We start from the raw sequence: 14362 nt of genomic DNA on the forward strand, positions 1-14362 counted from the left end.
ATATTTTCAACTAATGGTCTCAAACTTTTGCCCGATAGTGTATTGAGTGTATGTTACCCAACACACAAATACTATACTTAATGCGACTTTTGCACAACTTGTTTGTACTGAATACCATCAATGTTGACACATTGATTACTATATTGGCTGAAATATTTTTGCTTTCTACATCTGTCTTCTTATAAACTTGTGCAGCGTGTTACTATTCGATGGCGATAAAAATCGAACGCTTTTCTCAAATGCCAAAAAATCTGGATGGCATAGATTAAATGAATTATATCGCGTATTGCAAATCGTTGTGTCCGAAAGCGTAAAGTAAAAAAATTCGTAAAGTCGCGAACGTTGCATTATTTTTGTACGATGAAAGACGCGTCGTCGGATTCACATCGGGGACATCGATGGATTCCGTCGATGGATTCGGACAGAAAGCATACTCGTGCAATACTCGAGTTTCTCCGAATTGTTTCGCGCACGAAGCTGCGTTACGCCATTCAACATCTTTAAAAAGCGTCGCAGATTGCGAGCCGCGGCCTTGAAGAGTCCTCCACATACCACGATTCCCTTAACTTATCGATTACAATCGTGTCTCAATTCTTCGTTAAGAAACATGACTTGTTGGCGAAATAACTAGCGTGACGTGATTTCGTATTTTGTTAATTATCTGTGTGATTTTTTTTTTCACCCAATATTTATAAATGCGCTGCATTTACGCGTCAGTTTGCGTTTAAATGGTGCTCGAACTTATTTAAAAATATTATTATTTAAAATATTCGCTCGCTTTCTTTGAACGGATTACATTCTCAAATATTATCCTGTTTCTCCGCTTATCTTGATGTCAAGAATATCGAAGTGAATTCAGGTGCGCGCATTCCTTTCCTCGCGCGCCCAGCTCGCCACGTCACCTTCATTCTCGAATGAAAGTACAACGACTATACTTGATGAATATAATGCCGTGTAAGGCGCTACTGCATACGCAGGATGAGTGCTAAATGGACGCCTTTATGACCATCCGAACAAGCAGGAATACGCGAACGATGTAATCAGCTCATGCCAACGCAACCGAGCCAATCCTCGCGGGCAGGATAATAATATTACACACACATCGTGTAAACACGCGCGAGAGTTCATTACGAGTAATTCATTATTAAAGCGGGAGCGGCAAGGTGAAAATTACCGCGCAGTCGTAGATACAAGCATCTCGGATTTATACAAAGCTGAGAAAAATATAATATCTCGCGCGTAGGTACATGTGAAATTAAATGTTTTAATTGCTTTTTTTCTTGAACGTAATAAAGCAACATGGAATCAATTCGTAGAACTGATTCGACTTTTTTAATCTTGTAATCTTGTACTATAGTCTGTAGTCAGAAATAATATTCCAATTAAAAATCTCGAATGTTATAGTTCTATCAATCTATCGATCTTTCCTCTAAATATCATCATCTTTTCTATTTTTATTTTTAAATGTTATTTTTAAATCAAGAAGAAATGTCAGAGTATTAGGAAATAATTCACTTTCTTCATAATATTCTCGAGCGTATATAAACACGTATAGTATGTTTCTAAATAAGAATTTATAGACACGGTCCACTCGATACTGCAAATGTTTCAAAGTAGTTTTTAATTGACTAATTAATCAAATTTTTTTCTTTCGATTAGTCAAAGCAAATACTTCGAAACGTTTGTAACGTCAAGTGGACCGCATTCTATCTTTCGTTGCGCAATTCAACGAGGATAGAATTCAACGAGGACAGAAAGGAGATTATAACTCGTCCATTTCGTTCAGATCGTCCTTTGAAAAATCGTATTTACTGCCCGTAATCAGGCCTTATATTTAAGGCTTACTTAAATTTATCTTCAGATGCTCTATGAATTATCATTGGCTACTGAGCATCTAAAGATAAATTTAAAGAAACTTTAAGTCTAATAAGAATCTGACTATGAATACGCTCGAGTAGAAATCTGATCCTACTTTCAATCTCTTTCAACCTTAATTAAACTTTATAAATTTATTTTGATACTTCAACAATCAAATAGTACCTCTTTCAATATTATTTAATCTACAGCTTCTATATTCAGAAAACTTCTTTTGAACCTAAAAATAGGAAATTTTCCAATAATTGCCATTTACAGGCTCAACATAGGAGCTCAATTCATTAGATTAGAACTTATTATAAATTTCTAGAGTCTATATACATCCTAAAACTATAAAGGTTCAAAGTAGGATCAAAATTTCGACTCGGGCGAGTCGAAAGTTTATATAATAGTTCTCCTCAGCTGAAGAGAATCGCCGAAGCTCATTCTCATTGACGGAGTCGTTTCGTTAATGTTGGGAATTTACGCGCATTTTCCCGTTAATCGACAGCTACTTCGCGTGTTGACGAGGTCGCATCGCGGGGTGCGCGGGGGCTGTGGAATTATCACCTCGCGTGCGTGCCACTCGCAGCGGAATAGGCATTGGAACTTGGAACATGCGTCCGCTCGCGCCTACTCTCGTCGGCGGTCGGGATGCGCTCAGCGATGGCGATATAACTGTACGCGGCGGTTCTCCCGACACCTTCTCGTCACTCGAGCGAGGAAGTAAGGTAGCTTAATCGGCCGATCGTCTAGGTCCGGGAATCGCGCGGTTTCCTGACGCGCGAAAGAAAATAACAGAGCGTCACGCAGCGTCGCGTCGCGTCGAGTCGCGTTGCATTGCATTGCGTCGCGAGAATCTCTCGAATCAAATATTTGCGCATCCATCTTCGTCGAGAAGTGGAGCAGTGGTGGATGATCTATCGAGCGGTCAATCTCTAATTGTATAAAACGATTGGTCCACGCGGAAAAATCAATTCGTATATTTTAATGAAGACACTCGACTGAGGTAGAAAGTCGAAAGTTTAACAGAGAGAGAATTAGCTACCAGGAACATTCATAAGTCCTAAAAGGGCCCCATATGGGATTTCGATAAAATACCAATTTTGAATTTTTAATAAAATTGCTGATTACAAAGAGGAACTATTAGATATAGGATCCTTAGGTCCTAAAAGTCCATGTGGAATTTCAGTAGAATGTCAAATAAGTTAAAAAAATGAAGAGAATTTTGATACTATAGGAAACTGATTGAATATGGCGTAAGCTTTGAGAATTTGATTGATGCAATTGTTTGAGATAAAAAATGGAGTCAATCACATCTCATGAAAATAAGATATGAGGGCGAATTCTTGAGTCGCGCGTGATTGTCCATTTACGCGAATTTGCTCTCTCTTGTGTGAATCCCAATTCAACGGAAGCTCATCTGTCGTCTCTCGATTCTCGTGTAAAAGGACATACGCCGATACGCGTCAGGCATCCGCATGATCGGTGCACCAAACAAAACTCGTTGAGTCAACGCGCTGAGAATGGGCGCGGCTCGGAATGTCGATCGTTCTGAAGGCACGGGACGAGAGATGGGAGATCGAGACAGGAAAGAAAGAAAGAAGAAGAGAAGAGAGGAGAGGAGAGCTTGGCTCGAGAGAAAGAGAAAAACGCAAGAAGGAATGAGATTCCGCTAACGAGATAATCTGATTAATCGGTGACGAGCTTCAGCTGCTTAGAGCGACCTCGATAATAACGTCAAAGACAAGAGATGCACAAATGATGAGTTTCTTCACGAAAAATAAAAATTATCATGCAGGTTGAGTCCTTCTCTGCGAGTTGAAAATCATTAATCGCGAAGCAGTCGGACGAATTCGTTGTACAATCGTATATTATAATCAAGATTGGGTAAGTTAATGTTTTTTTTTAACTGAATAAAGTTAAAGTTAATGGCTTTACAAAATTAATAAAGTTAAAATTAAAAGTTGAAAGAATAAAAAATTAACGTAAATTAAATCAATATTGAATTAAGTTAAAAAAAAAGTTAATTTTGAAAAAAATTATTTTTTAGATCAAAATGTCCTAATTTTTCTTAAAATGAGATTAAATAACAACTACAATATAGATTATTTATATATAAGTAAATTAAATTTTTAATTTTTTTATTCATATGTGAATAAGTGTATAACACATAACGATATAACTATATAAGTTATATAACTTTAAAAAAATAACCAACACATAAAGAATATACAAGATCAGTGATTACTTTTTAATAAGTTTTAAGCCATAAGAAATTGACCAATTATAATCGAATGCGAGAAGCGAATATTTGATTATTGGTCAATTTCTTATGGCTTAAAACTTAAAACACCTATTATAGATCCGGACTAAGGCTTATGGCATAAGGCATAACCCAATTAGAGGGCTGTATTATCTTAAGAAATTACTTAAGATAGTTTTAAAATATGAATAGATTACGAATATATGCCCCCCCCCCCTTAGTCTTATTATAGCTTATTATTTTTCTAAGATATTTAAAAGAGATAAAAAAATTTTTTAACTTAAAAAAAAGTTAAAAAGTTAACGTTTAAAAGTAACTTAGTTAAGTTAAAATTTAATGCATTTAAAATTAACTAAGTTAAGTTAATAATAGCTTTTAACTTTTTAACTTTTTTTTTAACTTTTAACATTTTAACTAGTTACTTCCAATCCTGACTATAATCATACTGAATGGATGTGGCGGCACCTACATGCAGGATGACGTATAGAATGTCCACGTGCCTGTTATTTAATAATTCCTATTCTTACATACATCCGTGGATATGATTTTTGCGTTGCACAGGAAGTTACATCAACATTGGAATATTTCGCGTGCTGCGTTTTGCGTCAAGTCGTGGCGTAATCGCGTAACTCGCGACGCCAACGAATCGATTTATCATTTATTAAAAATTTATCATTAATCATCGATTTATCATCTATTAAAAAGTTTCTTATGTTAGAACTAAAAATTGTGATGCTGCAAAAGAAAATACTACAAAAGATCTAAATCTAAATCAATCGAGAGGAACGCAAACGTTCAAAACCCTCAAATTTATTATTGTTTCAAAAAATTACTAGAAAAGAAAATTGTTTGAACATACGAAAAAGAGGTGTGATTACTTTATTTAAACAAATATAAAGTTAATTATATCAGTCAATCGTTTTGATATATGGTTTTTTAAATCATTGAATGAATGACGTGATCAATTACATTAAATTTAAAGTGTTTGATTGACTTGATATTTTTGTTATAAAAAAGACAATGAATCAATTTCATTTAGTTAGATAACGTAAACCTCTTAGTGTCGTCTTTAATATTCAAGATCTACCATGTTCAAGTTAAGTGAAGTTTCTTGTTTCTTAAAAGAATTAATTAAAGACTTGAGCATTCTTCGCTAATATTCTTTTCAGCTAGAATTTTTTTAATTACCGCTGACATCTCGATTCCACGGAGAACTCGTGAGAACAACGTCCGACTTTCAACGACCCTATCCTTAGAGGGTAAACTTGACCTTCGACCCGTACATTCACCCATAAGAAGGACGGCGGAAGCCGGGATGGGAAATTCTACTTCCTATTTTCCCCTTCTTGAGGAAGAGCCAATTTCTCTTGGAAAACCTCTAATAGAGGTTACGCAATCTTTCCATTAATTAATGTTACTTTTTGCTAGCTTCGCTAATTAATAGTTATTTGTAGTGGCCCTGTTTCTAATTATTCGATTGTAGTATATGTCAATTAACAAAATCGTTGTGTGGAATAGTTTTTTATATCCCTCCTTCCAACAATAAATTACGAATGTCTTAAAATTACTGACGTTTCGAAAAAGCAAAGAAATTATAGATAGAAGTCGTGCGTTTTATTTCGTTGTCGTTTCTTCTATGTGCGAAAATTCGATAATATCGCTGCGCATATCTTCGCAATTCTTTGTTTCTATAAATTATCCTGAGATAAGAACTTGCTTTTTTCTTCCATTGAGTGCTTCTATTTGCTTTCTAACATTAATTTATTTAATTATACTTTTCCCATTAGGCAATCGTGAAAATTTTCGAAAATTATCGTAAAAATGAATGAAACTATGTGAACCTTTTAATATGAAATGTTGAATTAATTTAATTAACAGCTTAATCTTTAAATGACTTTAAGTAATTGTATATTCTGACGTGTTTATTTTAAATATAGTTCATCGTTTAAACGGATTGTGATTACTCGAAAATACGATATAATAGTAACGATAACACATAATTATATAGAAATTACTATAATGGACCGTTGATTCATTATAGATCGGTAAATATCTGTTGTGTGCTCAGAAATGAGATTATAACGATGTCGGAAATTGTACCCATTAGTGCGATACAATTATGTGTCACTATGCACAAACGCAAAAACTACAAAATTATCATTGAAAATAAGGGATAGGACTGACTGGCGAAAGCCCAAGAGCACAGCTGTGCCGCAATTTTTTTTTGTTGTAGCGTATTCACATCCTTAAGGATGCGGAGGAAGTAGAAGAAATTAGATTCACGAGCACGGGCGGCTGATGACAGCTTCGGTCGCCAGAAATAACGAGATTCGGATGCGATCCAATTTCGGGCAGGAAGATGTCCATTTTCATAAATGAATCGAAGCTCTTTCAGCACAGGAGCTGTCCGCGTGTGCAGCACTTTCTTTAGAATTTGCATAAGGATTCTATACTGAGATGAGAGCACTGACTACAGTATGGAGAGAAGAATCAAATTGAATTAAGCTTCAACGATGTTGATAACGCTTCATCGCAACATCGGAAAAATCCATCATCAGATCTCATTTGCTTTCGCAATCCACTTTAATTTTTTTTTCAATGCCTCAAATTGCACATTAATATAACGCGAGTCCTTGCAAACGAACAATTTCCATTGTGATGCGTTCTCATAAAAGATTCTTCAAAGCGCACGTACATAGATCGCTTCATGGCAAAGTCACGTGTTTTATTTACCCGTTGTCGAAATCTCTTCTCGATCCAAGAATTCAATAGGATATCCCGTATCCTATACAATTTTTATCTTTACAATTTTTTCTGTGAATTATCTTGAGAAAAAAACTTGTTCTTTCTTCCCTTAAACACAGGAAAGACATAATTGAAAAGAATGAATCTTGAAATCTTGATGGAACGATATACCATTTTTTTGGATTGCTTTTATTACTTTAGAAAAATTGATTACGCTAACGTTTCAAATCGCTTTCAATCCCTTTGGAATGCAGAATTACGTGATCACGTAAAAGAAAATGCAGCGAATGCTTCTTGAGAAAAATAAGGAGAAGCGAAAGAATTTGTTTAAAATAAAAATATCAATAGAAATGTATTCTATATGCATCCATAAGTTTATAATAAAATATACATTAAATTGATTGCATTTTTATCAAAGCAGTGTGACGAATATCTTTTTTACTCGGATACTTATTTTTAGATATTTCTAAAGAATAAAGTCTTTATAATTAAAATCTAGTGTTTAATTAATTTTGCATCCAATAATTATGTCCACTTCATTTTCAACAAAGATAACTTTAATCTTGATTTAATTTATTTACTATTTTTTTAATTCTCTAAGAATTAGAGAGCATCAACCGAATCTCTTAAAAGTGGTAGAATGCGATAACATGAATCACTTTGTTCCTTTCCCTTTTCCTTCCATTTTTAGAAAAGGATACTTGGAAAAGAAAGAGACGTTGATCAAACGATATATATATATTTGAAGTTCGAATGTAATTTGATTTGTTAGACTTAAATATATCTCAGCGTAGAAATATATTAGAACTTCGAATACATATATTATTTGACTTCATCGATGCTTTTCTCCCCTTTCCCCCCTCTCTCTCTCCCAAAAATTTTTTTTAATGGAATGAAAAAGAAACAAAGTGATTTATGTTATTGCGCGTTTTTCTACTTTTGAGAGATATATCTTACTACGTAGTAAGTGAAATCTCGACAGGCAGGATCGACGGATGTTCCTGTCAATATTAAAACCTGATACGAACCTGGATCTGAGCGCGCTTGACCTCGGTGTAGAGCCAGTTGTCCGTGGAGAAGGCGATCGCCAGCAGAGCAGTGGCGATTATACCGGTTATGGTGGCAAGAGACAGCGTCACTGCGGAGCACGGCATCTTGGTATTTTATCTCCGATATCTCTTTTCGTTCTTTCCTTTCTCTCTTCTTCGTCGAATCTTCGGTCTCTCTTTTTCTCCCGTCTCTTCCGTTAGCTTCACCTCGCACTCACCGCGGTTACGTGGTGATTATTGCTACCGACTGTACGTGGGCATCAGCGCGAAGAAGAAGCTGCCACGAAGCGCACCACGAACTGTGAAGAGGAGAGCTGGACCACGGGGGATTTTGGAGAACGCGGGCACGCGGCTCTCTCGATCTTGCTCAATCTCGCGCGAGTACCGGGGGATGAAAAGGGATTCGTTAGCGGGGAGTCGGGGGAGGAAGGGTTTCAACTCTCTCTCTGTGCGTAAAATCCACGTACTTCGCTGTTCTTCAGGATGCGCACTTCGTCACGATGCACATCACACCACCATTCCAATCACAACGGCAACGATACTAACGGCTTGACTCCCGACTCACCTCGAAGGAAAGCCAGCCGGAGAGCTGGCCGAGAGAGCAAGGAGAGAGAACCGGACCTCAGGTGGGGATGGACTCGTAGCCTCGGGCAGGTATATTACCTGTGTTTTACCTGCAGCGGTGCTCAACGTACACGACCTGCTGCTGTTGCACCTGGCACCTGGCGCTGCTGATGACGCGGGAGGAAAGAATTGTTGAGTCTTATCGCAGGAATTCCTGAGGATATTATCGTGGCGATGTATATCATTCAACATTACCACGGCGGTACATTTAGCACGTTTGAAAAGAACATGTTTGAATTGAAACGTGTTTCAATCTCGATGTATTGTGACATCTTTTTTTGCAAATCGCGATACGACGTAGATTTCTACAACATGGAAGAATTCTCCAAAATTATATCTGTCTCTCGAGTTTTATTATCATATTCTGCTGTTAAAGATCTGATCGAATCATTAGCTTCATTTGGATTTTCTTAAGATTTTCTATGAAATATGTATCTACGAAAGAGAAAGGACGCAGTGTTTCTTGATAATATAGCTATTAGAGTAATATGGATTTCGTCAATACAAAGATATATCTTTATATGCCGGTCGTCGCTAACTCTGTTTAGAATCGGTCGAAGTAAAAGCTTAGGAAAGTTGCGAACGCGTTCAACGAAATGAGAACAGTTTCTTCGAGGCTGTGTACCTGTGTGACCCGCTCCTGCCTCGTCTCTGTGGCGAACGATCCCACCACTATTGTGATATAAAGTCAGCATAAACATCAGGGAAAAGCGTAGGATTCCGCGCATTCTGAACTCTCGGATCGTTCGTGATTCACAAGGTATCGCCGAGATCCAGATCGTCAGCTCTTTGCTTTTGTAGACACCTGCATTTATTTCTAAAAAGGGAAGCTTTTTCGCTATTCCTTCTATAATATAAAATACTTTACAATAAATTTTTTTTATATATTATCAATAGATTGACACTATTAAAAAATAATTTACTTATTTTAGGTTATTCTTATTCTCAAAGTGTAATATCCAAATACGAAAGTACAATAATTTACATTATTTTCTTTTAAAATATGTTGTTATTTTCATAATATTAAATATATAAAACATATAAGACAAAATTTTCAGAATACTAAAATAGAAAGATTTCTAGATAAAATTGTTGTATATATTATACATATATACATATACATATGTATATGTGTGTGTGTGTGTGTGTGTGTGTGTGTGTGTGTGTGTGTGTGTGTGTGTGTGTGTATAATTATTACAATATAAATATTTTGATATAAATATTATGTAGTATAAACATAATCTGATTTTTTTATATTTGAGGTACATATAAATTGTAATCAGAAAATATATTAAAATATATTAATTTAACTTTAAAATGGAAGGATCATAAGGCGTACCCAAAAAAGGTGATCCCTTTGCATTCCATGCCTGCTTCAAGGTAGCCTCCATCTTCTATAAGTACAATATTATTTACAAATTGTAATAAGTATTCCACACTTTACACATGCTAATCGGACAAGATATAGACAATTACAATTTGTTCAGATGTCGGTTTGCCTAAGATTTTCTGTTGCTGATTCCACATTAATTCTTGCACTTTCATTTGTTCTTCTGGCGCCATATCGTCAAAATGTTTCGAACAGTCAATCTTGTTTAAATCAATTTTTGGTTCATCAACAATTAAAGCTTCCCACCATCTTTCTATAGCTTTTTCAAGATGAATCTATAAATACAAATAGAATAAGTAGATACTAAATACATTCGAGGATATCATTAAATAATTAGGTTGAATGTTTTACATGAACGCACACTAATTTGTTTCCCAGGTTCAATGCTCCATATAGATTCATCTCTTCGAATTTTAAAACTAAACTTGCCATTGAAAATGTTCTCCCATTCAGAATTTGCTGATGAAACAGAAGATTTTCCATCAATCTTGATTTCATTTGAGCTTATATCAACTTTAATTGTATCTTTAGATGCTTTTATATGTTTTGGTATTTTTATAATTACATCCAAATCATTGAGAGTCTGGGTCCAAGTATAATTTTTCCTTACAGCTCCGTTGTAACTGTCCGATATATGGTTTGTATTAGATTGTACAGAGAATGGTTTAATATTATTGGCTTCATTACATGAATCAATTTCAATTTCCTGTGCCACTGGTGGTATAAGTCTGCAATTCTCGTTTTGTATCAGAACTAATTGATTTGACATACTGCTGCTGCTGTTTGTATTATCAATTATAGGAAATCCTATTTTTTGTAAAGATGTAGCGTTTCTCCACTTATACATGGTATTTAATACAAGTTCCTCTGCTATTCCTGGTGGGAAGCCTAATTTTTGCTCTGAGTTCGATTCGACATAAAAGTCTGTGCTGGTATTGTAAAATTTATTATGTAAAATGAAATTTTATTTTTAAAGCATTAATACATTCTAATACTTACCATCTATGTAAAAATCCAAAAAAAGAATCCAAAAAATTATTAATGTTTTTTTCTTCACGAAGTATGTGCAAAAATGTTTGATCGTGATTGGATCCCATGACTAAAAAGATTTCTACCAGGTCCTACAGATATTTACTACACTAATTATTAAATACATGAAAAGGGCAAATTATTCACTCAAGAAAATGATCTCGAACAAACTTACATTTCAGCTACCATTTCAAATTTCTAAAGATGTTTATCTTAACCTGTACTATAACACTCTGACTACTCCGAGTCGTAATATCTAATATGCTGAAAATAATAAAGTACTTGATACATATACTTGATAAAATTCTAGTAAATTCTTTCTCTTAAATTCTTTAGAATCTAAATCAATGCGAAAAATTATCGTCCGCTTGTTTATTTTTGGAAATATTTTAATAGCATACAGCATGTCGAATAACGGCAACGTGAGATTTCTTCTTTGTTGTATTAAGCTAGTCACACACATAATAGTAAAGGTAGAGTCACAAGGAATAACAGTCAGAAGGAATAAGGAATTAGGAATAAGGAATAATGATTTTAATCTATCAGATATCGGATACACCGGAATACACGGTTTCTGATAGGTTGGAATCCTTATTCCTTCCATTGCGACCGCATCATAACAGTGTGGTTTTCGTCCAATCGAGTTGCTCGATTGTTATGGCTATGGTTACGGACGATCGAATCGAGCAACGCGATTGATCGAAAACCTACGTTATGTTTACTGTTTACGGAAAGTGTGTATGACTAGCTTTAAACATGTTTTTTTTAGCTCAACTTCTTGCACGATTCAAATGTATGTAGTCACGTAGTTCCCAAAATGCATGTACTGGCGGTAGCGATTTTGACGGGTGATTTTGACAGTAACAGATAAAAGACCAGCTTAGCCTCTCTCAGGTTTCTCTCTAATTATACTGGCTGTGTTTCAAAATTGACTGCTAGTACTGAAAATCTATAGTTATGTAAATTGTAGCATTTTCAATGCTGGCAGTAAATTGGGAATATGGCCACTAGATAAACTATGGGCGCGTTCCGTTCAGCACTGCCAGCTGAAGTTATATAATATACGTTACGTGCGCTATAGATTTTCAACATTGACAGTGAATATTGGAACGCATCCTGCAAGAAGTTCAACTAAAAAGAACAGACCTACATTTTATTCTCAACAAGATGGCGCATTTTACGCTTGTTATCTGACGATCTCGAAAATGTCAAAGTGGTCTGCGAATGGCTGTCATTTACAAATAAATGTAAATAAATCGAACTATTGCAATTTTATCAATAGTATCGTGAAAGAAACAATTATTAGCTGTTAATGAATTTCGTCAAATTACGTATGATAATCTGGAAAAAATGTTTGTTCTTAGTGCTGGATATTATATATGAAAAATTTTTACACATAAATATATGTCGATTTAACTATAATAAATATTAAATAATAATTTGCAAGATCTCAGTTTACCATACATAATTCAACTGCAGTGATAACGTTGCCCAAGAAAAACTACTCTCGGTTATACTATATCTGGTATAATTATATTCTGATTAATTATGGCAAGCGTTCCTGGTTTTACATTGGAAACTGCGAAAGGTAATTAGAAATCTAAAGGATAATTTTTTTGTTATAAGAAATTGTATATTATTATAATTCAAAACGCGTTTATTATACGAGTTCGTTGATAACTTAAATATAAATAAATATATATGTATGTATATATATTAAACATGATTGAAATATAATTGTATAATTATAAATATACAATAAAAAATATAAATAAATATTTTTTTCTTTCAGCTATACTGACTGACGTTCTGACAGCACTAAATACACCTGAAAACTTGCAAAAACTTGCAGAAGCTAAGGAAAATTCCGGCAATGAGATGTTGAAAATGATGCAGTTTGTATTTCCACTAGTAACACAGATTCAAATGGATATCATAAAAAATTATGGATTTCCAGAAGGAAGAGAAGGTGCGTAGATTAAGAGTATTATTAAAAGTAAATCTTATAAAAATAGAATTAAAAAATTAATTATGTGCACACGAAGCAGGTACTGTACAATTTGCGCAGCTCATTCGGGCTTTAGAAAGAGAAGATTCTGAAATAGCACAGCTACATAATCAGGTTCGTTCATATTTTCTTCCACCAGTTACGATAAACTCTTCGACTGAAGCATCTCTTTAGATTAAAACAAGATCTCATCTAAAAAAATCCATATACCATTTTTATCTAAAGACTATATTAAGTTAATAAGATAAAGACAATGTCTGTAGAAAAAATGAAGAAAAAATTATTCCATGCATTTATTTTTTTGTTATATATATGTATATTTTTTTAATATTTTGTAAACCGATTGTCACTAAAATCTGTTTTGTAATATCTCAATAGGAATATTTGTGTAAAAAATTTTTAGTAGTAATGAAAATATTGAAGTATTAATGAAAATATTTTTGCAATGTTCTTTCTCTATTCTTTTATAGAACAATTTAATTAAATGTAGAGATTCCAGTTAATCAAATCTGTATATATACAAATCTTTTGGAGAAAAGTACCAAAGGAATTTTAAATGTTTAATTTGAGAAACTTAAAAATTTTTATATTTATTTATATAAATGTTCTTTAAATTCTTTTTCCTGCAATTACATGAGCTCTAAAAGCTAAACAAAAAATTCCACTGTTCGCACAGGGATGAAGCTGTGTATACATCATGATTTATACATTAATTACTTAAATCTTAAATAAAATAGGTAAAAAAGATGCAGATCTACATAAACGAAACCAGAGTATACAGGATGGTGTGATACATCATCCTATATTCAACAGGCACAATGGCTAATAGAATCGTTTATATTTTCAAATCAGACAATGATATAATTAAATCTCTACACGTTATTATACGTATTATACATTTTAACTTCATGTCCTGGCGAACATCTGGATAAATACATATTAAATATACAATTTCACTCATATAAGCAAGTATATTAAAATTGCATATAAAGCCAACAGAAAGTATAGATTTAACGATAAATAATACATTGGAATTACTTGACGTTTACTTAGAGCAGCTTGAATCGTGCAACTTCTGATTTACTTGAATGAGAGACAAGCAAATATAGTTCCCCCTTGTCAATGTTGTATATTGATAAAGATCTATTTGTATAAAACTGTAAAAATGCATCGTTATTTTAAAGAAAAAAAAAATGCTGAGATCGTTGAACAAGATTTCAATGTTTAAAAAAACTTTTCTTATAATCTATAGCAACATTATTTATAAACGGACATTTATTGTAAAATAAATAATATCAATATGTAATATCAGAGTGGTATGACATAATCAAGCACATATATATATATATATATACACACATATACATATATATATATACATATATAATAAATTATAT

At 33.8% G+C, this 14362-nt stretch overlaps 3 protein-coding genes across 7 annotated transcripts in view; 1 reads left to right on the forward strand and 2 right to left on the reverse strand.

Annotated features, from left to right (window-relative positions):
- The window catches only part of LOC108684634, a 31059-nt gene extending 22553 nt beyond the window's left edge, over window positions 1-8506 (reverse strand). For both annotated transcript variants that reach the window (XM_018189054.1, XM_018189055.1), the window contains exon 1: window positions 7894-8506. In XM_018189054.1, the coding sequence (XP_018044543.1) occupies window positions 7894-8019 (126 nt within the window). In that variant the 5' untranslated portion in view covers window positions 8020-8506. The remainder of the gene's footprint in view (window positions 1-7893) is intronic.
- A 1266-nt stretch (window positions 8507-9772) lies between these two features.
- Window positions 9773-11194, reverse strand: LOC108684662 (nudC domain-containing protein 3). Of its 2 annotated transcripts, none has more exons than XM_018189098.1 (5): window positions 11133-11194; window positions 10928-11049; window positions 10290-10857; window positions 10015-10203; window positions 9773-9932 (listed from the first exon to the last, which is right to left on the reverse strand). In XM_018189098.1, exons 2-5 carry the CDS (start codon window positions 11023-11025, stop codon window positions 9840-9842), a joined length of 948 nt encoding a protein of 315 aa, XP_018044587.1. In that variant the 5' UTR covers window positions 11026-11049; window positions 11133-11194; the 3' UTR covers window positions 9773-9839. The 2 variants fall into 2 exon arrangements, with proteins under 2 accessions (XP_018044587.1, XP_018044588.1); XM_018189099.1 differs by having other exon boundaries at window positions 10928-11062; window positions 11133-11163.
- A 934-nt stretch (window positions 11195-12128) lies between these two features.
- On the forward strand, window positions 12129-13248 carry LOC108684664 (protein C10). 3 transcript variants are annotated; one of them, XM_018189104.1, is made up of 4 exons: window positions 12129-12204; window positions 12437-12545; window positions 12750-12926; window positions 13003-13248. In XM_018189104.1, the coding sequence occupies exons 2-4, from the start codon at window positions 12506-12508 to the stop codon at window positions 13137-13139; spliced, it is 354 nt and encodes a 117-aa protein (XP_018044593.1). In that variant the 5' UTR covers window positions 12129-12204; window positions 12437-12505; the 3' UTR covers window positions 13140-13248. The 3 variants fall into 3 exon arrangements, with proteins under 3 accessions (XP_018044593.1, XP_018044592.1, XP_018044594.1); XM_018189103.1 differs by having other exon boundaries at window positions 12158-12204; window positions 12405-12545; XM_018189105.1 differs by lacking the exon at window positions 12129-12204 and having other exon boundaries at window positions 12386-12545; window positions 13006-13248.
- Window positions 13249-14362: the final 1114 nt, after the last annotated feature.

The sequence above is a fragment of the Atta colombica genome, unplaced genomic scaffold (genome assembly GCF_001594045.1).
Source record: "Atta colombica isolate Treedump-2 unplaced genomic scaffold, Acol1.0 scaffold137, whole genome shotgun sequence".
Lineage (NCBI taxonomy): Eukaryota > Metazoa > Arthropoda > Insecta > Hymenoptera > Formicidae > Atta > Atta colombica.